The sequence below is a fragment of the Camponotus vicinus genome, unplaced genomic scaffold (genome assembly GCF_025532165.1).
Source record: "Camponotus vicinus isolate PSW18456_S1 unplaced genomic scaffold, iyCamVici1.0 SCAF_4, whole genome shotgun sequence".
In the NCBI taxonomy this organism is placed as follows: domain Eukaryota; kingdom Metazoa; phylum Arthropoda; class Insecta; order Hymenoptera; family Formicidae; genus Camponotus; species Camponotus vicinus.
In genome coordinates this window covers 23,128,166-23,153,092 of record NW_028141976.1, presented here as the reverse complement: position 1 = coordinate 23,153,092, position 24,927 = coordinate 23,128,166, and the positions used below count along the sequence as shown (strand labels likewise).

The 24,927-nt window shown below is 37.9% G+C and overlaps 1 protein-coding gene across 2 annotated transcripts in view; it reads right to left on the bottom strand.

Moving 5' to 3' along the window:
* Window positions 1–24,927, bottom strand: part of Hwt (SH2 domain-containing adapter heavyweight) — a 121,595-nt gene that overhangs the window by 17,800 nt on the left and 78,868 nt on the right. For both annotated transcript variants that reach the window (XM_083095908.1, XM_083095909.1), the window contains 2 exons: window positions 13,491–13,610; window positions 8,043–8,178 (listed from right to left, as the gene is read on the bottom strand). In XM_083095908.1, the coding sequence (XP_082952034.1) occupies window positions 8,043–8,178; window positions 13,491–13,610 (256 nt within the window). The remainder of the gene's footprint in view (window positions 1–8,042; window positions 8,179–13,490; window positions 13,611–24,927) is intronic.

Genomic DNA, 24,927 nt, shown 5'->3' with positions numbered 1-24,927 from the left:
AATCAGATTTGCCAGATATCTGTCGACTGCGCGAAAGGCAGAACGAGGTTTAGAAAATTGATAATCGATCAGTTCGATTAAATTGAAAGTGGGTTACATTTGAAAAACGCGCACGTCCATTCGCATGTGACGTGAATGAATATTTTAAATTTATGAATAAGAAAGATTCAAAATAGATGATAGCTGAATTCAATAATTTTATCTTCAATTGATGAATAAGATATCTGTATGAATTATAACATTATATAAAGAATATTCTCTTAAAATTCATGTATTTCTTAGCAAATATTATTTTATTTTATTACATATTTCAGATAAAGAAAAATAATTAAATTATATGTCAAATAAGTAAACACAATAAAACATGCTGAGATTAATTACCTAATTACATAACAGTACGATTAAACGGGTAGACGAGTCAGTCACGAATACTACATGCGAATGAGTGATCGAATGACAGAAAATGAAAGAGGGTATGTGCATACGGAGTTAGGGGCGACGATACGCCATGCTGGGGTGGTACAGTGATGTCTACCCTAATGAATCTATTACTGCTGGTGAGCGAAATCCTCGCCTAGCAATCACTACAGATAACACGAAACGCTGTCGCATGCATCCTGTTTACATGGATCTGCAGATAACGGAGATGAACGTCCGAAACAATCTCAGAACTAATACTGGAATCGTGTGTAAATTGTAGACGAGCACACAAAAGAAATATGCGCGCGATGTCAAAATTATCTGCATCGATTAAGATTAACGGATAATGATGTTATGATATTGCAATCAACTTTCGATTAGAAACACTTTACTAAGATCGTGGAACTTCATTTCTAACAGCCTATTATCGGGAATCATTTATGAACCTATAACACATGGCTCGCATGGCTATCAATCAAATTATTTGAAAATAATTGAACGGATAATACACAAGCTTGGTTTGATTCGATAATTATCATTCATCAATCAAGTCAAGGCTTTATGATGTATAAAAATTTTACATTATTAAACAGTAAATTTTTCAAAATAATATTAAATTAATATCTAAAAGATTTTATAAATAATGATATATTATTAATCTTAGCAAGTAGTAGAACGTTGCAAGTACTATGCGTGCGCTATTTAATTCCTTTTATATAACATAATCTGAGAAAATATATAATTATATGTATACATAAATAAATATATATATATATATATATATATATATATATATATATATAATATATATAATATATATAATATATATAATATATATAATAATATATATAATATATTAAATGTATAATTATAAATATGTATTTTTATGTTATAATTATGTTTTGATGACACTAATTTCCAAAACTGTTCCAGCGGTATCCAGGATCAGATGCTTGGTTATATAATCCGGAACACGCTATTTTATTCAGACTGCGAAAGTCGCGACGCTATTTATGCAATTTTTCGTTTCCTCTGCAATTGACGGCCGACAAAATTTCGAGGACGAACGAAATTTTGGGGATAACTTTATATAAAGAAAGTGGACCTCGACATAAGCCCGGAGCCACTTCGCTTTTTATTAGATATTGTCCTCGTAACATGACCAAGGTGACGATAATGGGTCCGCGGGATATATGAATCGCGGGATTGTATCGTCTTCTAGGAGAAAAAAAAAGGATAAGGGAAGAGTATAAAAATGGTCGTGCAATTGCCTAACCTTGCTGGACGATATCCGCTGGCCGCCTTCAGGGCGTCTTACGAAGCAGTTGAAGATTACGGACCGAGCCGAGCAACGATGAAACGAAAGGCAATCTTGGTTATTGGCTCGGTCGCGCCAAGATTCACAGTTACGATCGCGAGATTGGCCAAAGTATTTTCGTGCAAAATGTGTCAGTCCTGTCGAGGGCTTGGTTGCAGGAAAATGGACATAACGCATTTGAAAATTTCCAAATCAAAAAGGAAGTATCACAAACATATAAGTATCGCAATAATTTCTTGTTCGTATAAATAACTTGAATTGAACAAGTTTTACTTGTAATTTCGCTTTTTTTAATGTAATATATGAGTTAAAATAAAGATCATTTGTAGCGTGATACAGTAATTCTGCCGGCGTCTCTTTGTAGAAGTACATCTTCCTCGAGTCCCTTTTATTACGCTTCGTCGTCTTTTCGGAGTAAAAAGAAGCTTCTAACAAGCCAAAGTTATCAGGGTCATGGCAACGATTACTAGCTGTCACTACAAAGAGAGGGAAATGAATCGAAGGAAGAGGCAGGCGGGCAACTTTGAAAGGAATCCGTCTGTTCTTTAGAAAGTATCTGCTACACAAACGCACGTTGTCGAACATGTACGCATAGTCAAGATGATTGAAACAGCAGCTGATTACGAGGGTACGTAGATCTTTTAGAATACTGTTCTGATGCGATTTCCTTTGATTACTGTTTCGTATAAAAGGCTGAGGTTGTTCATCGATAAAGCTGACAGCGCTGAATATGGGGAAAAGACATTCTCGTGCTCGGATATCATTTATTTTTCGATGATTCGTGTATTGGGCGATAATAATTCCGCGATCTCATCCTGTTCAAGTCAAAATTTATTTTATTATTTATTTATTTAATGAAAAATAAAGGGGGAAGAGAATCTCTTTAGTATATTAAAAAAATATAAAGAGATGCATCAACAGATATATATAAGATAGAAATATAAAGAAAGTGAATTAATTACAGGAAATAAAAATATAAATAAAATTCAAAAAACAAATAAAAGAAAATTTAAGACAAAGAATGTTTATAGATTAAATATTTGAATTAATATGCAAGATATTTAGTTTAGGTAACAAGGTTAAATCAATGTAATTAAGAACATACATATATCATATTGGTTGGAAGATAGTAATGCAACATTTGTTTGGAATCAGTCTCATATGAAGGAAATCAATACGATTAGACAAATATTTTTCGCTAACAAATAATTATTCTATTTATACTATTATTCTCGCGGAATTATTCTATTTATTCTACTTATCATTATTCTCTCGAAATTATTCTATTTATTATTATTCTTGTGAAATTATTCTATTCAACGATTTAAACTTTCTATAGGAAATATGATGCATTTCCTCGTGAAGAAGCATGCAATTTCTCAGAGACCTTGCTGGAATATGAAGCCTTATAGGGATATAATAAATCCGGACAGTCAATGAATCCGTTCACTATATCATAGAGAATTTTGAATTGATCGAAAATCCAATCTTGAAATATCATCCAATAGTCCTAGAACAGCGTGATAGAAATCGCACTTACTCGACGAATACGCAAAATCCTAAATCCCACGCTTCGGCTGATCCTCGATAGTGATTTCGCTTCTTGTTAAAGGCGACTATGCAAATGCAACTCTGTTAACTTTGATTGATTTTATTGGCAATAAAATCAATGCTTGAAATCATTGGAAAGGGTTTTGCGACAGCAAAAAAAGAGGGTGTACGATGGTGCAGCTCAAAGCTGTCGCTCACAGGAGAGGGAGGAGAACGACGTGGATTATTCACTACTTCCCTATCGGTAGACATTGCGCAATTGAAATCTACGTTGGTGGTCACACGTGGGCATGATCGTTGCGGCGGAAAGGGACGCAACCCGACATAGGTAAACCGAGAGGATTTTCGAACGTGTCCAAAACCTGGCCGCTGATTTCAAGTGTTCGTCCGACTGTGTCTATCCCTGCACCCTTTATGGACTCTTCGAATTAATCGTGTGTCGCGAGTTTACTTTCGCTTTCGAATTCAATCTTACGTTCCGTTGCTCACCGCGCGGTGAATCACCGAGTTAACGAGAAATCCGAGTTTTCATTTTAACATCGTATGTAATGCAATTTCAATCAGGATTTGTATTTCCATTTCACATTTATAACTTTATTTTATATTTACAAACATTTTATTTAATTGCTACAAATATTTTAAAGTTAAAAATTACAAAAAGTAATAATCTTTCGTAACATATTAGTTATATATCGATTTTAAATATTGTAATTTTTATAAATTCTGCTTATGTGTATATTATATCTTTCTCATTACGTAATACGCTAAGCATTATCTCAGAAGTCACGAATTTCACCAGAAATTTAGGTAGTTTATACCGGTGAGATAAGCGATCTTCAGTAACTATGAACGCTTCTTGCGCGACGGGAGAGCATCTGACACAGAGATTAGCCTAAGCGCGCGCGAAATTGTCTCGCAACGATATGCAAATCCCGACATAAATGCTAATTGCAATTGCCCATGAAATGAATTCAAGGGCTCCCTCACGACGAAGGGTTTGCTTCGTAGCTTTAGTAGCGATCTTTGCCCTTTACGAGAGTCTGCAGCAAGTATCGAACGATAAATCTACAAATTTAAAAATTATTTAAAAGTTTTATATTAAATTGATAATATTACAAATTGCAATATTACAATGCTATCCACTCATTTTGTGATACATAAAGAGAGCTTTTACAGATAATGCATTTTTTCTTTTATGAAAACAAAGAAAAAATATTATTCAAATCTCGTTAATCATTTTATTCGCGTTTTATTCAGCATGAAAATTCCAAAAAGCCAATTGCTAGAGAGAAAGCGAAATATGTGTATAAGAAAATAGAACGTAATGAATCGAGCAATCCGAAACTCGATAATATATTTACGAAATTTAATAACATACTTATAAAGTTTTCCTGAATGATTAAGATGAAATGTGTGTAGTAAAATCAAAAACTTTGTTCAATTCAACTAATTTTGACATTACGAGGTATGTCGTTGCAGCTATATGTTAAAAAAACTTTCCATTTCATCTATGGTAATACACGAATTTAGCTTACGAAATTGCGCGAGGGGATTAAGATCTCGCCTTGAGATACGAGCACACGTACTTGCCGTCGGATGAGTCGGAACCATGTCGTTGACAGTTTGTAAATGATCTAGTTTACGACGCGAGAAAGTGAGGGATAGAGTGCGGCGCATTTCGAAGCATGGCGGAAGGGGAAATGAAGGGTAGGAAGAGAAGAAGACAGAGAAAGAAAGAGAGAGAGAGAGAGAGAGAGAGAGCAAGAAGGAATAATCGAGGATAGTAGATCGGAGACTACGACAGAGAAGGGTCTTGTTGACTATTCATCTTCATGGCGATCAAACAAACTTTCGGGTCACTTACACATGCGAAGTTGAGTATCATAAACGTTACAGAAATCGGATATTCTCGAATGTATTTAGCTATTATGAATATGCATTTATTGTGCTCAATCGGACAGTTGAATCAGACGGCATTACGCTGGAAAGCCTTCGGCTTTAACCCAGCACTTCGCTGGACGCGTATAAATTTGCGCTAACACTGACCAACGTTTGATGAACACTGGACCCGCCTTCTCCCGCTCGGACGAAGGACAAACCGACGGACGGCTTGACATTTGCATACGATGAACCCGCACGGGCGTTAACTGCTCGGGGACGCGGAACGAGCTACAAGTCACCTGGTACCAGTAATTGAAATGAGGGTAACTTTGAAGAGGGGTTGCACGAACAAACGAGGAGCCCGAAAGTTCTTTCAGTAACAGTAACACTCGTGCGATATTAAACATGATTAAAATTGTGTGGTACGACTATATTTCCATAAAATTTAATAAATATTGATTAAAAAAAAACAGAATGTCGTGACTTACTTTTAAACTTATATTTCTAGCAATTTAATGTAAATTGCCTTTTAAAAACTTGCAATTCTATTCGGCGGAAAGATTCTTCTAACGGTAATCGACTGTATTTTAATTTAATACACGGCAAAGCGTGTACTTTGGAAAAGGATGAAAAAATCTGTCGAGAGGTCTGATTAAAACACGGTTAATAAGTGGAGCGGCGCTGGGAAATGCGGGAGGGGGGATTGAAATACCCCTTGAAACTTTACGAACTATGAAAGCGGAATGAGAGAGAATGGGCGGGTGGTACAGCGGGAGGTTCAGCGACGAGAGTAGGGGTGGGAAGTTTAATTAAATATCACACGACATATTATGGGGAGGGAGGGGACACCGCGTGTGTGGTGTCGATGGCAAGCGGGAACGTCGACGACACACACCGCGAGACCGAAAAGTTCGTGTCAACGAGCGAATGAGCGCCTCGCAGTAGTAACAGACAGCAACGCAGGACGTGGCTACCGCCGGAAGTTAACGGAGGGCGGTGAGCCGTCCCGACGCTTCAGCGTCATCGGTACCCTTTTATAAAGCGGCCAGTCTGAAAATTCCATTCGGCGACCCTCGCGCTTCTCTTATATTCACCCCCGGCATCGACGCGACTGCTGATTCAATTCTCGCGAAAGGAACGGCATTCCTCGAACGGCGCGCGGACGACAATTTACTTTTTAATCTCATAATGTCCCTGCCGAAAGCCTGACTGCGGAGATTTCGACGCGAGTCGGCTGAAAGATACGATGTATAGAGCGAATATTCCGTGACAAAGGAAGTTAAGGGGATTATTCTTCTTATTTGATAAATATAAAAGAATGCAATAACGCGCATAATATATTTAATAACGCGCGTAATAAAATTATCACGCTGAAATTATTATATGGAAAAGGATAAGATGTCGGGAAAGAGAATCATATGATTCCTCTAACTTATCGAGAGGAAAAAGTAAACCTTTACGCTTCTCCGACATGTTTGATTCTTGCCATATCCACATGCTAACTCTTGAATTAAAAGCTCATGAATATGGTAAGGGTGCAAATTCCACCGGTGTTTACTCGGGATCAGTATTACACGGCAATCTGCATACTCGAGTGCCAGAATACATGGTGACGTGCCACGTGGGTCACGAATCAGATCCGGATTCTCTTGAATCGTATACGCGAGACAAACCAAGCGTAGGGTTAATCACGAGCCGCAACATTCCTTCGCGAGGAGGAATTTAATCCGCAACTCCGATGTCGGTATCTCCAAATTTCACTCGCTACTCAGACCGAGGAGGACGAAAGATTCTAATCCGCGTGTGGATCCGCCCGGCCGGTTTTGCAATCTCCCAAATCGATGAGTATCATCTACCGCGAAAAAGAGATGATCCCCTATTTCGCCCGATCCCGTCGATTAATCCGTTAGCCATTCGCGACCAACCTGTGCGTACCGTTCAATTATCGAGGGGCTCTTCTCCCTCTCTTAACTGGCGCTAACTGAGTTGTTACCTCGATAATTCGTACGTCGTAGTATTGGCGGATAACATCGGGGGCTCGCCACATTAATTTGCGGCTTGGCAGGAGAATTTCCGCTTAACTGCATTATTCCGAAACTTATCGCATATCATCAATAATCAATCTATATAATATCACCGATATATTAAACACTGCGAAATTGTGATTCGTGCTTCAAACATTGTCAGTATATTTCAATTAGTATTTATTGATATTACCCCAACGGTATTGTTATTTTTAATACCTTTAAAAAATGGGGGAGTCATTTATGTCCGGAACGTTTTTCAAAGGATAAAAATGTTCAAAAAATCTGAAAAAATTCATATGCTTTCTTTGATCCTTTTAAATAAAGGTTAGAATAATAAATTTGTCTGGAACGTTTTTCAAAGGGTAAAAATGTTCAAAAAATCTGAAAAAATTCATATCCCTTTGACCTTTTAAATAAAGGCTAGAATAATAAATTTACAAAATAACACATCAATATATTTTTATTGCAAATATATGAAACGAAATGCCCAAAATGCATCGCTATAAGAGTTTATTTAGTGAGATCAAACATGACTTTTGTATACAAAATAAGGATTAATTAATATTAATTAATTAGTTTATGCTATTGGGCAAAATAACTGTTATAAATTATATATTAGTGAAAATATAATTTTATAAAATTTTAATTTATAATTTTCTTCAAAGATTCATGAATATTCTAAAATTTAAAATATATGCATTCTTATATATTTCTTAATTTTTTGTTTTTTAAAACAAAAAACTGTTATTTGTATGTCTCACCCAACGCATAGCAGTTGTTGCGACTTAACTAGAATTATATTCTTGTATTATTATGTCCGATGTTGACTCAAGGGATAGAGTTACCTGTGTAAGGTCGACAATAGTTGCGATTTGCTCTGCTGTAAATCGTCGGCAGGGACGACTCCGCTCCCGGCTCGACGTACGCTTTGCTCTTGCTGTCTCTAGGGTCGCTGTATTGTTCCACAACCTCAACTTCCGCCTGCAAACAGAGCACAAATTATTTCCTTCCTTTACCAGTCGAAGGGTACATCCGGCACATATTTTCGTGAAATCATGTTCGATCTAGTGCTTTCATTAAATGACGTTCTTGTTATTGATATACCATAGTGACACTGAATAAACGTATATGCATTATTGGTCTTAATACTGTTAATTTAATGACACGTATTTTCTCGGCGTTTTAGCGTAACACTCAACTTCGTCTCGAAAAGGAATGTTTTCTGAGAGGGTTGTTATCGGCACCTAGTCTCAATGCAGTAGTGTTAGTTCAATATCGTTTTCTGAACCTGAATCGCAGCCAATTACGGCAATATTTTGGCGCAGAAATGCTTCCAGCCGTCCCTTAAATGATGATCGTTATTTCGAGAGAAAACAACTACGGCGACCAATTTATTTCCGCTGTCATGTGTGTGTACCCGGCGGATTAAACGCAGTTTCCAAATAATCGGCCAGATGACGGCTACATTAATCCCTTTGTACAGAAATTAAGCCTGTTTATATTTCTAAATACATTATTACACGTCCGTTTGTTTCAACAATCTTAATTCGAAGAAACAAACAGAAAAAAGTGAATTTCCCTCTTTTTAAATTCAATCGACTATTATCGAGCAAGCGAAGAAGAGTTTTCTTATATTTCCTGCGGAAGTGCATTCAATTTTATTGCAATTATGCTATTTTTTTCATGCCTCATCGATATTAACCATAATAATTATATATATATATAATATATTATTATATATATATATATATATATATATATATAATTATATATAATAATTAACCATAATGAAGATAATAAATCTTTCTTTTTATTCTAAATAACAAATGATGAAGAGCGAATAGCACGAGATGACAGAGAAGGAAACACATCTCTTTGACGCTCTGAACAAAGAAGAGGAATCAATGAAAGCGTCTTTCCTCTTTCTCGATCTCACATTCAATGTTGTATCGACAATCGGGATCGTAACGGAAAAGAAAAGAGGAAGCAAGGAGGAAATTCGGCAACGCGGAACGAGCAGACATCTCAGTGATGCAAGACGGACGAGAAGGCGACGGTGGGGAAGACAAGTAAGTAGTCTTAAATTGAAAGACGCCCAAAATTGGAATTCTCCTGCCAAAGTTGGGCGCTGTGCCTCCAGGGGCTGTTTCGAAGACGAAGTCGATTGCTTTCAACCACCTTAGCTACCGACCCGCTCTTCTCTCCGCTTCCGTCGCGGGATTTCTCCTTCGTGAAACGAATAAATTTTGTGGGCACGTTTATGCATTTATACGGAAATTACGGGGACGAGTCGCAGGCGCGGTTGAAGGCCGTTCGATCGGCTGTCGCAAATCTGATGACGGACGGGCTGACTCGACTTTTCGCACGTCTGCCAACAAATTCGCGCCGATGGTTGCGAAAACGATTACGCGGGATTATCGGCAATGCCGGCGACGAATTGTCGTTTAATTCGGCGGGTGAAAATATGCGGATTTATAGCAATGCCTTGTTAAGCGGGTAAAATAAATCCGTGAAGCTATTTCGCGCATTGGTGAGAGAGGCGATGAAAAATAATAAATATATACAAGGTGTTCCAAATTGTTTAAACTTTCTGTGTTTAACTACTTAAAAAATCATCTCTTGTTAGCAAAAGGCGCGAGAATAGACCGAGAAGTGAGCGCGGCGCGAAAGAAAGAGAACGACAAGTCCCGATATATATATGTGTCTATGTACAGTCCTTTATTCTAATTCACAAATACAATTTTTAATATATTTACAGTTTCTTGACTAACGACGAAGAAAGATCGAAAAATTCAAGCTGAATTTTGAATCCGCAAGCAACGGAGAAAATCGATTTATTCCGCGAGCGACGGAAAGAACGTTTTTAATATTCGAGAGCTAAATGATCGCGTCGGAGACTTTTCGACAAAAGGCTCAGTGCTCCGTGATCGCGTCGATTTATACTCAAGCCCTTCTCGAAAGATCCCGATTTTTCGTGAACTCGACGGTTACCGAGACAATGTTTAAATTGAGCGATCTAACGGGTTATTTGTTGTTGTTGGATCTTTCGAGAAGGGCGAGCGCTGTTTTCGGATATTCGCTGACAAAGCGATATCTCGCTATCGGCTGCCAGGGGCGCCGAACGAACGGCCGGGCCCTCGACTCTCCTTTTTAGTCGAGGGCCATTGCGAGAGTTTTAATTAATTTTTTGATGTTTTTGAACATCTCTTGAACACAATGTTATCGAATGTGTAAACAGCACGAATCAAACTCGATCATGTTCGCTCGTTAATACCGTTCGATTTATCGAGGGCTTTAATCCGATTGTTTGTCACCGTATTATAATTAGGTATAATTTTCATCCGGCCTAATTGACTGATTTTATTATATTTTATGAATATTGCTTTTATTGCATAGTTTTCACGTACGTATGTTGTTAATATTACATTTTAGAATGGCATATATTAGGAATAGATAAATTTTATCCTTTATATCATTTTTCAGAACTTAATTATTAGAAATATAGGAAATAAAACATCATATTTTTAAAATAACGTATCAAAAAATTCCATCAAGATACTAATGTTCATTGCGGCCTTGTAGAACGTCGAACTATATTAATGGCGAATATACAGTTCATAACATAAATAATACCGTTACACAGAATAGCACTTTCGAAGAAAATGTCACGTCTACGACGTCGACCTCCCTTAATTTAAAAAAGAAATCAGCAGTATTTCCATAATATCGGCGATACTTTAAGGATATCATTAACACTATGCAGATAATGGCGTTAAATAAAATAGGGTTGCAAGAAAAATGAACGCTGTAAGATAAGGCGAACGTAAAAGTACTTTTAAGTAGCACAGGAATATCAATCACTTTCACTCTCAGAGAAATATCGACATGAAAACCGTAGCTTTCTCTTTCTCTCTCGTACGGAATCAATTTTTTTCCGGAATTCTAAGAGTCACAGTCAGACGCTTCCCTCTGCATCGGTCGGGAATTAATTACTTCCACTTTTCGATGTAATTTCATTCGCCGTAAGTTAATCGCCGTTTCGGTAAGTCGACTTGGTACAAATGGCAAGGAATTCCTCCTGGCATTCCGCCAATGCTCGTTGCTCTAAATTTAGGGGCCAAATAAATCGAGCTTCTGATAACTAAAATGTGATCAAAAGTGTCGCAAATCGCAAACAAAGTCTTACGAATCGATGAAAAGAACGGCAGAGTTTAAAGTTTTGCACGTCTACCAAAAGTTGCACTAAAGTTCTTTGTTATAGTGATAAATGTGAGCAACACACCGGTGCCTGATCTCACGCATAACATAAAGCGCTAAAGTATTAAGTAGGGTTTACAAGCGGGACTCATAACGATTCACCCTCTCTGAGTCAAGTGGCATCCACTCTCTGTCTTTGTCACCTCGCCCTTCGCGACGTTCGTGGACTTTTCGCGGGGAGGTTGTCGGTGACAATGAGGCGCAGAAAACTTTTGTTCGGCACACTCAGGTGTTGTCCCCTCGCTACAACATTTCTTCCTCTTTCTTTTATGAACTTCTCGCGTGGCACAGCCACATTTCCGTTTATTCGTATAATAATCAGGCGCCGAGTTGAGGGTAGCAAATTAAATTTTTCACGAACCAACATATCAAATGTAAAAAAGTGCGAAAAAACAAAAATACGTGAAATAAAATATAGCTACTATAATAAAAATTGTTTTAAAAAATATCTTTATAAAAATCTTATTTAGTACTTTCAAAATGAGGTTTGGAAAAATTTAAGAAAACTGATTTCTCTAAATCGAGTATTATTGAAAAATAGTTTTAAAAATTTCGGTAAAACTTATTTAGAAGAAAGAAAAAATGTAATCAAAGATATTAAGAATATATGTATATGACATTATATACAATTGTTTATGTAATTGCTTAGATATTCTTTAAAATAATCTTTGCTAATTACTGCAAAAATAATCAAATAATTATTGAATAAATATACGAGTGTAATTAAAAGTAATATATTAAATACCAAAGTAACTAATTTCAATGCACAATCGTTGAACGCATCCATTTTCATCGGTTGCAACACAAGTTCCCGCGTGAGAAGATGGTTTAAAAGCGAGACATGATATTTCGAGTGTACTTTCGAGGCAACCGCAAAATGCGGGAAGACGGAGCTGTAAATCCACTGGCAAAGTGTTTAGGTGGAATGCCCTAGGCAATCCCAGGCACCAGAAACTGAGTGCCGGAGCAATTATAAGCAACGCCGGAAGTCACCGGTCTCAGCACCCTGTCACCGACGCTCGTCGTTCCGTTTGTGCCCGTTGTTCCCACCTCTCGCACACCCTCTGACACTTTTCACCCTCTTCTGCCCCCGCGATATTCTCCGCGCCCGTAGCCGGGGGGTATTTTGTCACCACTGTAATTATATTTCTCTCCCTTCGACTGATTCCCCGGCGTTGTGAAAATATCAATACTATCGTTAACCGGCAAAACGACTCGGGCCACAGTCACAGGAAATGACGTCGTTCCTACATAGTGTGTGCCGAAGATGAAACGGACAAAATGGTTATCGTGTGTAACATATACCTTTTTTACGAGGATTTAAAAGATTTATTTATTTATTTAGACTCAATATAAGCATTTTTGTAACTTTTTGCGAATTTTTAACATTAATATTGATTAACTAAATTTGATCGACATAATTATATAATACATATAATATACATATTTTAATTTTATAATATTAAAATATGTATGTTATGTATAATATTATTATATATTTCGTATAGATATGCAAAAATTATTTGAAGATTTATATTTTCCAGCAGAACTAACCCTCTGATCTTTTTGATTTACTGCACGTCGTGGGTGCGCAAAATATCGATAAACTTTTCGGACGAGAGACAGGGAACGCGTGAACATATGGCAATGTGTTTGCTTAACGCAGAATTCATTGAACTGTGAATGCAGATAAACGCACAATTGCGGTGAATAAAGTTTCATTTCGCCACAATATAATAACGCCGCATGCATAAAAGCGTTAAAGTTGCATGAAAGTTATACATGATCACCTCCCAATGTCTTTAATCACGCAATATACGCCATTGTCCCACCACGCAATTATATATATACATATATAGTATAAAGGATGATAAAATAGTATCGAATTGCAATAAACAAATTAAATTTGATAAATTTTCTGCTATAGCCAAAGCATCTTTCTGATTATCTCATGCTTACAAAAATGAGTAAACTAGTATTTGCTTTAGTAACAGATTTAAATGTAAAAAATATTAAATTATTTAATCGATACTTACATTCTCTACAGTCGGACTTGGCAGCGTCCATTGCACTGTGGAAGTTGCAGCTGCGGCGCTTGCAGGACGTCTCTTGTTCACAAAATCGACGGGTAAACTATAATCATCGCACAATGATACCTGCAAGTACAAACGAAAGAAATGATATATATCGTGCTCGCTTATTATCATTTCCCATTAACTGTTCCATTAGATGAGAGAATTCTCTCTAACTTTTGTCGCTCTTCGTGTCCCTATCTTTAATAGAGTTTCAAAGTTGTAAGAAATAACTTTCATCAAATGACATGAACTTTGATAACTGAAAAACTTTATCCACTCTTTAAGTCTTCTACAGCGCAGGGTTGTATAAGAGTCGATTTTGATCTCTCGTTTAATCGTTATATAAAGAGTCTTTATATATAATTGATGTTGAATTTACATTTCATTATAGCATGACAATATTAAATTATTATATCCTTATAATACTCGGTGTTTCAACGGGTAGAAACAAATTATCTTCATTTGAATTCTCGAGACTCGGGACTAAGCAAGCCAGTTGTTATCCCCGCTAGTTACCCTCGATGTTACCGAAGCACGCGTCGCTTCTGTCTAAGGACGGGAAAATACGCAAAATGTTGCTCAAAAAAAAAGTGAAGGACGACCAGCGGATAAAAAATTCATGGGGAGATATCTGGGATCGAGAGCGAACGAAGAATTTCTGTCGCTCGACAAATCGCAGGGTAAGCATCCTGAATCTCCTCCACGTTCTCAAATCCCTGTCGACGCTGACTGGACCAGCTCATCAGCGATATTTACTGTCTGCCGGAGGATCGATCTATCGATGCGTGGATATCCTCGTCCCACCGGTACGCGACCTACCACCTACGTCTGTACATGCATATAAATCGAGACAATCGCGGATCCCTAGCGACGGCTTATCGCGCAAGAGGGGTAGGAGGTGGGTAGGTGAAGCCCACGGGGACGCGCGGCGCTCGCCCCTTCGAAGGGAATTTTGCTCCCTACATGCAAATGGTCGGCATTTATTGTGAGAAAAGAGAGCACCGTATGAATATGTGAAGTGGGAATCGAAACAAAAAAAAGAAGAGATATGAACGGTCGAAGGACAACGGAGTTGGGATGAGGAACGACCGGTTCACGGAAAAGCGGAAATAGCCACGCATCGGGAAATGATGCAGCCGAGACTTAACAAAGAGAAAACGGCATGGAGGATGGAAAAATCGATTCGTAGTATTGCGAAATATGCGAGATAAACTGGCGAGTTACTTTTATTGTACGATACGGTTGTAGAGAGTAATTCTTTGTCTTTAAAATTTTCCTGTGTTACAAAACTGTTCAACATTCTCCACCAATCGTCGAGTTGACGGTAAGAGTTACAAGGGATATAGTCAGCTGGAATGATAAGATTGTCGGCAGGTAATTCAAGGCGATTGTGTTTATAAAATGGGTGGCTATTCGATCGTCGTCGCATCGTTAAGTCATGTAATTGAAGAAGCTGAGCGGTATAATTTTACGTACTTTACTGGCTTCAGGGCGAGTCCCACAGACTGAACTGCAGTCGTGAATCTATCGTTACTATGAGGAAGCCAATTGCGAACTAGGCCGACTCAGTAAGGTGCATTCGAGAAAACCGCCAATGTCTGCAGCTAAGGATCGTGTTTCACTGTTTCATTGTCTCAAGCTTCTTCAGTACATCGTTAGTATATCGTCCTGCTACATATTTCTATATTAAATTTGAAAATTTTAACCAACAATGCGAATGTTAGCTTGATAGAGAAAGGTTTTTTTAACTCGATATAACTTTTATTCCATCAAGTCTATGAGTTATTCATGAATCTCGCATCAAAATGTGACGCGTGGTTCGTACACACCTAGCCGATACGGCTATAAATCACGAGAAGCGTAATCCTTAAAGTTCGCCGAAATAGATTTCCCCGCGATCCCCGATGTCTCCCGAAATGATTTGTTTTCCCGTAAATCTTGGACGCCGCGTGAATTTTCCAACATGCTTGTTATTGAGCAAGGTGGTTGAAAAGCTCTCCCCGTCCAGCTCTCCTCCATGATCTGACATTTATAAAGTGCCTATTGCGTTCCTTCTGCTTACCGCGTTCCTGACGAAACATCTCGTTTACCCCTCATTACGCGCAAGCGAGCACAAGTTCGCGTTCTCCCGCGAACGGCATTTCGCGTGGCCGAGATTAAGCCGGAATATTTAGCAAATGTTTCGCATAAATCAAAGCGGCGCAATATGTTCAGAGTTCGAAGCGAGGCTATGTAAATTCATGGTAATACCGCTGGCCACCCTGCAGAGAGGAGTTTCGATTCGCGAAGAGCCGGGAGGGGATAAAGAGCGCAATGGGGGACAAGCGAAAAGGGGGAGCCGAGCGCGACAGCGTGAGTAGGAGGATAGGGAGGAACAGAGAAGTATCGAGAGAGAGAGAGAGAGAAAGTGAAAGATGAGGAGAGAGGAAGAGAGACAGAGAGAGAGAAAATGACAGATGAAGAGAGAGAGAGAGAGAGAGAGAGAGAGAGAGGGCGACAAGCGCGTATTTCATGAACCCCTAAAGCAGCCCTGAGCATTGCGGCGACCGCCACAATCCCATTCATTCTCTTTATGGGCTCCCAAGTATTCGGGAGCGAGCTTGAATAAATCGGAAATTTGCCCCGCGGGGAGCAGATCGGCCCTTCGCTCTTGCGATTTGCCTGCGACTTTCAGCCTGGTCATTCTCGAACATTACGTTTCATTTTTTTTCGTACAACGCGCACGATGCTCGGTTGCGAGCGTTAAATCTTTTCTATTCGATATACGTATATAGAAGATTGCGACCAAATTGTCAGGAAAGGAATAGAAATCTTGACGATAAGATTGCAATTGCAATAGTACTCGAGGGACGCATTGTTACATCTTCCTTAATAGTAATAATCATAATCTAAACCTTTTAAGTGGCGTGCAGTATCCAGCAATCTAATCAATATTCTTGCATAATGGGCGAATGCTTTCGCCTTGATAATAACGGTAGTCCGAACTATGGTAATAGAAAGCGATATTAACGATTGTGCTCCGAACTTCAGCTATGAACGGAATGTTTATTTCACGGAACCTCGACATTCCTGTTCGCAGTTTGCAACATATGCCTATGAAACTTGCTGCGTTAATTCACTTTATTAAATATTTCATATATCCTTTGTAGAGAAAGAGAGATAGAGAGAAAGAGAATTTCACATGTAGTTGTGATTAATTTTATTGTAAAAGCAAAATATTTTATTTGTACAAGAATGCAGGCGTTTTACGGTATAAAGAATTATTGAAATGGTATAATATCAGTATTTGCAATATGATACGCTCGATTATATTCAAAGTACCATTAAATCGCAGCGCAGCGTAACGCACGTGAATTGTGCAAACAGATCGATCACAATGACATAATTAACCCTAACTGGGAAGGGTTACGACTTGAATAGCTAAGGGTCCCGGTGCTGATGCTTCTACAGAATCCCTAAATGCTTGTCGGCAAACGTTTCTAGATCGAATTTGCATCTCAGTTAGCAAATATCCGCATTGTTCCCTTCCAATGTTTCTAATCGAGTTGAAAGAACACTGGTACGCATACATCCGTAAATTCACATTAATTGGAATATATATATCAACTTAACTCTTTAACTTAATTTTATTATCGTAACTTCTTCAACGTATTTTTGGAAAATATCGAGAGGAAACTGTCACTTTCTTCGCCCATCTAAAACAATCAGACCATGAAAAACACCATAAAGAGAACTGAAGATCGATGGACAGAGTTAACCATGATTGACGATGAGCGAAAGTGCGTACAATGAGTCCTCGGGGAGTCGTTCTTCTCATTTTCCGCGTTACGATAATCTGTGTTTGCTCTAACATCACGGGATAAACGTGAAAGTGTCACTTACTGATTAAAGTTTCACAAACTTATCTTTAATGGAACGCAAGAACGAGTTCACCTAGGGTTACGTCCAATAGCAATATATAATGTGCGACAATCCAATCTTCATCACGTATATTTTCCAAATGTACTCGTCGCTCTTTTTTTCGATATCTTTTTTGGTCTCCGTTCGTTATGTTAGACGGCGCCGGAGGCAATCTAGCGATGACGAGTTGAAAAATCCGTCGATATCTTCGCGAAAGCGATGAAGCGCGAACGAACGAAAATCTTGAATCCTGACATAGTGTGGATAAACGAGAATAGGAGGCGACGATAAGGAAGACCCATATAAAGAAATCCATCGATCTTGGAATTTATCATCGGAATCTTTCCATCGCGTTTCTTCGTATGACAGGTTTTCTCGAGAGATGCTAATGGAATTCGTTGCATTACGATTGATGGTCGCGAAAAAAGAGTTTGCTTAATGAATTATAATCGTAATGAATCAGAATAAATGAGAGTGTATCTTTGAGTTTTAAAGGACTAAAGATACAAGACACGATTTCACAATTTAAAGATTACAAAATGAAATGTTTGCAATTTTTCGTCTTTATTTAAGAAAACCGCATGTCCCTCGATACCTTCGATGTACTTCGACTCGATCGGATAGAAACGGCTATCGAAGGACTACGAGTCTTTTTGTCGTTTGCAGTCCTTTGGAGAGTCACGAAGGGTCCAGCAGGTTGCTCAAAGAGAGCAAAACTCGCTCAAGGTACGAGGAGCTCCGTCATTGTAGAAACCGAGTACTAGCAATAAGACAGACTAAGGGTCGGCACAACGGTCCCTAATCATTCGCTTTTCTTAGGCTTGCTTCATCTCCCTCACATCTCTTCTCGCTCTTTTATCGAACAGTTAACAAAGCTTCTTTAAGCATGATCTCCATAAATATAATAATACAAAGAATATAATAATGTAGAAAAAATAAAAATTAATAATAATAGTGTGTAGCTGTAAATAAAAATATATTAGTAAATATATTTTAAAAAGTATAAGAACAGGTACTACACTATCATATTTCGTGTATAGTTTCTATGTATTTATTTTTACATCTTCTATTATTCACAATATTGTCTACATCTGTTCAAAGTTTCTGCAACCAACATTTCCTTCAATTTCTACGTTCTTGACAATCTACAAGGGCTGGAAGATTCTCTTTCATACCACTCAATTAGAGTGCCATGCCAAGGACAGAACTTACGATCTTGAAACTTTGATTTCGTGATCTTGCCGACGTGTCTCCATCTATAAATAGACTTTGTCGGACATGCGATTTCAATTGCATGTGTTAAACGCAGTCATTAAACTTCTACTGGAATGAGAAAGGACGTCGGACCGCTTAAGCGTATCGTCTCTCAACTCGACTCTCCAAGCCATCCCTCTGAGTAAAAGTTTAAATAGCACTCGAAATGAAACGCACGGATTCCCCACAATGAAACTTTACGGCCGTGAAAATTGCTCTCTGGGCGCAAAAAATAATTTTTTTCGCTCAAAAAATGTTTCGTAAAATTCGTTCTTTTTATTCTTCAAATTATCTAAACTGTCCAAGTTATTAAATAACAGACTGCATAAAAATTACAAAATTTTTAATTTACAAAAAGAGATGTAAATTGACTAATTCAATAACTAAAATCATTTCATTTAAAACGAGTAAAAATATATTTTGTTAAATCCTACTATTAATGGAAAAAATATCTCAGAAAATCTAATAAATCTGTTTTCATAAAATCCATCACTAGACAGCACTAAAAAAATCAGCACCGATTTAGATTAATCTGACGCGCTATGGATTGTGGAAAATTACAAACAGAACAAAACAGTTGCACCGAATCGATGCCCTGTTTGATCTGTTTCATGTAGATATTTATACATATATATACACGATTTTCCATAATCTTGCCCCCTTTCGAATCTATTCCTCGCGCTCTCATAGTCGCGCCGTGATTGTTCCGCTGGTTTCCCTGTTGGGATAAACGTTGTCCCCTCCTTGTTACCCCTTATCCTATGATGGAGAGAAAGGGTCCCTGTCGCGGGACTGGAACCCCATCGCCTAAGGGGCTGCTAATTGATTTTAGAAGTTCCTTCTTGGGACTACCCTGCTGCAACATCATAGAAGCCCCTTCGATGAGAGTTTTCGGAAAAGGCGCGCTACCGCGTCACGGTGAAAACGTCCTGGTTCCTAAGTCGTCTTGGAGACTCTTTGAGAAAACGAGCGTCGCACCCGACCGCCCTTGTTTCTCGTTAAACGGAGCTCAACGTGACGACCCTCGACCCTCTTCATTTCGGAACGTTTTAAATCGAAGCTTTTCGCTTTTCTATAACAAGTCGGATTTCTGCATGTGTCGGAAATCCTGTTAATGCCGACTATCTTATTTTCAAATAGTCAACTGAATATAACAATATAAGAGAGAATTATAATTTATATAATATAATATAATATAGTATGTATCTCCAAAATAATTATCTCTTTCTTTGGTTAATTTATATAAGCACATAAAAAATTATTTATTTTGTTATAAGTGGATTAAAAATATATCGTGGAAAAAGAGAGACGATGCTCAAACATTAATTAAGAGAAAATACAAAATTTTTTCAATATTTTGACGACGCGTCGCAAACTCGTCATAAATAAAGGAAGGAATATACGTGCTAGTCATAATCAACACATAGCGCGACAACAATACAGCCCTCAAGGCTGAGATTCTCCATGTTCGCTTCACCCTGCTGCTTCTTCGTTGTAGCGTTTCGTTGTAACATCCATCCTCTTTTTCCCGATAGCCTTCATCCGTGTGCGACGCTCGAGCACTCGCACACAATGAGTTTCCGGTTTATTAAAATCCCGCCTACCCGCGACTTGCTCGTCACGATCAGTCGCAGACAGCAGTCTAAAACGAATCCGCGTTCCCGCATTTCGCTTGTGTCTGATCGAACAATGCTTCGTGAAGTGTCACGTGAGGCTGCAACTTTTACTTTTTTTTCCATTTCGCGCAGACGCGACGCAAGCAGAAATACGGAATTGCGAGCGTAATAATCATCTTCTGTTGTAATCTCGTAGTTTCTAATTAACCGCACCGCCGTGATACAATAAATTGCATGCAACGCGGAGATACAATATATTCAAAACTACAAAACCCTCGAGATTCAAGTGTATGCAATGTATGCGTTTCGTGGTACATATGTGAGTACATGTATGGTACATGAGTTGTAGACAGATTGAACGTATAACTTTAAGACAACATCGCTTTAATTTACTAAACGATCGTTCCGTGGCTTTCGATTGAATATACCGTGCGATTCGCAATAGAATGTTGTCCCAAGGAGGTTTCTATCACAAAGTTGCCCCAAGACGTGGAATAAACCCTTCGCGTTATCGCGTCTTCGCACTTCGGCGAGCACAAGGGCTAAATCCTTCGAGGCCGCGCACGCAAACAAAAATACAAACTCGCGCCGAGGAAGCCAACCTCGTTAATAATTCGCGGTACATTTGATGCGCTTCGTTTCCGGTGACATTAGCCGACGTTGATCTGGATTAAAACGGGGACTTCGTCGTTAACGATGGTTGACTCTTATCTGGATGAGTCTTCATCTTTTTCGTTTAGCAGAGGATTATGCGACCAAGTCAATTTTAATGCGTGCAAAGCATCGCATTTTGTATCATTCGGTCGAAAATTATTGGTTAAATAATATCGAGATAAGATTGATGTATTTCACTAGATTCACTTTAATTTACTCTTTCTATTATATATTAGAATGTAATGAGATGTGTAATAATTTGAAAGTAGATATCACAAATAATTTCAAACTTTTTGTGATTTAACTTTAAGTTAAATTTTGAAAAAAACAGATGATTTGGTACCTTATTATATTACAAACTTTATCATATCACAGTTATTGCTCATCGATTCGCCCCGATGATAAATTCTGTCTGCGCTATTTGATCGACGACATAATCTCCGGATTTTCGGGAGGTCGAATATCATTATTTCGAAATTAATACTCATCCATCTCAATTAACGGTCTATATTGTGCATAGTACATAATTGTGTACGTACATACTTCCGATATCGTTTAATCTGAGTTTACTCTCAGGCTCTTTACAGATGATAGTCGATAATTTACAAACCTGTGGGAAATTATGATGAGACTTTTATCCAGTCTGTTGTATGGGGCCAATTTGGGATTGGTAAGTATGACAAACGTTTGCGACGGACTACAAAATAACGAGGGTTTCTCGAGGATTATGCGTAAATGAGTGACATTTTTTAAGGCTTTACAGTTAGAAGGCCTTACCGTCAGAAGCAGATGGTAAGAATACCACGCTGCTGCTTCGTTCGTAATGGATATTAAGAGAGTCATTGCAACAGTATTATAAATCTAAAATATTATATTTCGTATATAAAGAAAAAGTAATGTGGTTAAAGTACTTAAAAGAATTATAAAATTATTCTTATAAAATTCCTATTCCTATTTTACACTATTCCTATTTTATATACACTTATAAAATTATCATTATATTACTAAAATTATGCATAAGTATATATGTATGTATACTTACAAAATTATTTTTTATCATAAAAAATTTATAAAATGTATATGTATTTTAATTATGTAAATATAACAAAAATATATATAATATTCTATCATGTAGGATAGATTTCATATTATGAATCAGACTAGGGGAACATGATCTCGTTAAAATGCGAACGCGAATGAGCAAACGAGCATTGATTTCCACGTCCCTCGACTTTCAACTCTCCTCTCCCTAGCGTGATCGCGGTGGACGGTCCGTCTCCCAGGATCACACACATCACGCGCGCATACGTGCATAATTAACGAGACGTGCCGATCAGCCTAAACGCTGAATTTTGACGTACAAATCCACAGTAACGCAGGATCGAACTAACGACGCCAACGCCGACACCATACCAGAGCTTTTCGAAACATTGCCGCAACATTGAATGGCTAACACCGAGTTTGTGGTAAACCACAGTCACTGGTTTCAATTACATATGTGTCTCCCTTGAGAAAGGAACCAGCATAGATTTTTTTGCGTGAAATTTGATTTTTTGCACCAAGGAACTTATAAATTATTGACAAGTTTGAATTTCTAAAATTTTCGGCAGAAATAGCGCAGGCTGCAAACTACAAAGAACTGCCACAAGACAAAGATACTAATAAGTTCATGCAACGTCTCACTTGGTCTTGCAAGACTTTCCATATCATTTTTCAGATTTTAAGAAATTTATAATTCTATATAAGTTTTAGAAGGAATTCTACTTCTTTTAAGAGCAAAAAATGTCAATTAAAATAAAATAATGCACAAACGTTGTCATCAATAATGAAAAACTTACAAATTCCAAAGTTTTATTCGTTATAAAATAATTTCCATATAATTTTCTGATTATTTGTGCATTTTGATAAAAATTTTAAAGATAAATAGCGTTATAATATTCTTTAAACAATTTATTTTATTCGCGAAAAACAAGTATCAAGACGATACGAAGAACGTTGATCGATTTTGGAGAGTTTCACCTTTAATAACAATATTAATTAATTATAATCCAGGATTATTTTAATTTTAATTTTAATGCATGAAATGTTTATATGTATATATATTGTAAGTTAGAGAATTTATACATAAAGATCTCATAATATATCTTTTGTAATTATGCTTCGAAGTCTAATTATCAGAGTATGTTGTTACAATTACAAGCTGACCGTCACTAGGGTGTATACTATCTAGATCCTTGCATGGAAACGCGGCAATGTCCTGCGCGTTTGCGGGGACATGCCGAGAATAATCGCGTCCTCGGCGATAACCGCGTTATCGGCGAAGCAATTTTGGCTCACGACACGGCACCGGCGGCGGTAACAATTAAGCCGCACAATCGGACGATCGCACTCGATCAAAGTAGGGCCCGTATCTAGAGAAGGGGCGCTGCTCCGGGATTCCGGATCCCCGTCATCAATGCGTCCTAATACGTCCTCGAAATGCCCCGAAGCTTCTACGGATAGGCTCGGGCCTTCGTACGTATCTACGGACACTTAATTAATTCACTTTGCGCCGGACTCGCCATTCGTAATACGGGATCGGCCTGCCTAAGAGCCCTAGGGCAGTAATTGATTCAAATGCTGCAGGGGTACGTTACCTACTGCATGTTATATATAGCATAGATATGGTTACCGTTTCCGGTTGATCGCCACGTATCGCGATACGTCTCTGTAAATTATATCTCGCATGATTATTTCTGAATTGTTTACGTTATGAGAAAAAGTTATGAGATCTATTTCTACATTATATTCTAACATCTTAATTGCATTACGTATTTTATCGTAATTCAAGATGTTTGAATAATGTCTGTTGACGTCGGTTGCATAATATTGATGGTGCACCGAGCGCGGAGAGACATCGATTTATGGGACAAAGAAATTTGAGCTACGCTGCAGACTAATTGCCGCCCGCTAATTGCGGCGTAAAAAGCGCTCGAGATATTATTAAGACGGACGTTGAGGAGGTAATTGGCTCAAGCGAGGAACTTTTCGGTACGTTGTCGCAGTCTAGAAATTCTGCGGTGACACGAAACCTCGCGAAGGGACGCAAAGAAAGAACGGAGGAGAAGACGAATGCGTACTGATGGGGTGGTGATTAATGTAGAGATGGTATGCTTCTCTTTCTCTCTCTCTCTCCCTCTCCTTCTCTCCCTCTCCTTCTCTCTCTCCCTCTTCCGCTCTCTCTCCCTCCTCCGCTCTCTCTCTCTTTCTCTCTCGCTATATAATTACTTAATTAAATTCATACATCACATGGCATTACATGATGTACACAGAGATCCAATTCCCCTTTGTAACGACCTTTGTAACCCTGCGGAGCTTCTATTCGGATCATATCTCTCTATCTAGAAACGGGGTTGCTGGAACGTGATTTCTGATAATACCGAACAATATCAGTTATGATTAGTTTGTTGATGCGCTCTCGTCTATACGAATCAAAAAACAAATTACGGTTTCACGATAAAATAGGAAAGGAAATATTACGGGAAATCCGAGGACAAGAACTAATTTCCATAGTTTTAAGGGTTTCTAGAATCGAAATGGCTTGGGTCAATGCTAATTGGGTATACCGGCTAGATTGCGGTCACCTTGTTAATGATCCCATTGACTTCATTGTGAAATAAATGTACTTTGCGACAAGATAAACGACTGAAACCCCTTGCTAATGCATGAGCTTATATGCTTTAATGTATGAATGTATGTGCTAAATTACTAACAAGATAATTATTTAGAGAGCAAGAAGCAAATTTTCGTCGAGAAATTATAATTACTTTACAAATGAAATATTAATTTTATTATTAATCATGAATCTCTCATATTCTTTATTTTTTATTCATTTTACGCATTTCTTATTCATTTCACGATTATTTGCAAGATTACTATTGTATTTTTTGAAATAATTTCCAACTTAAATGGCCAAGCTTTATTCTAGCTGCATT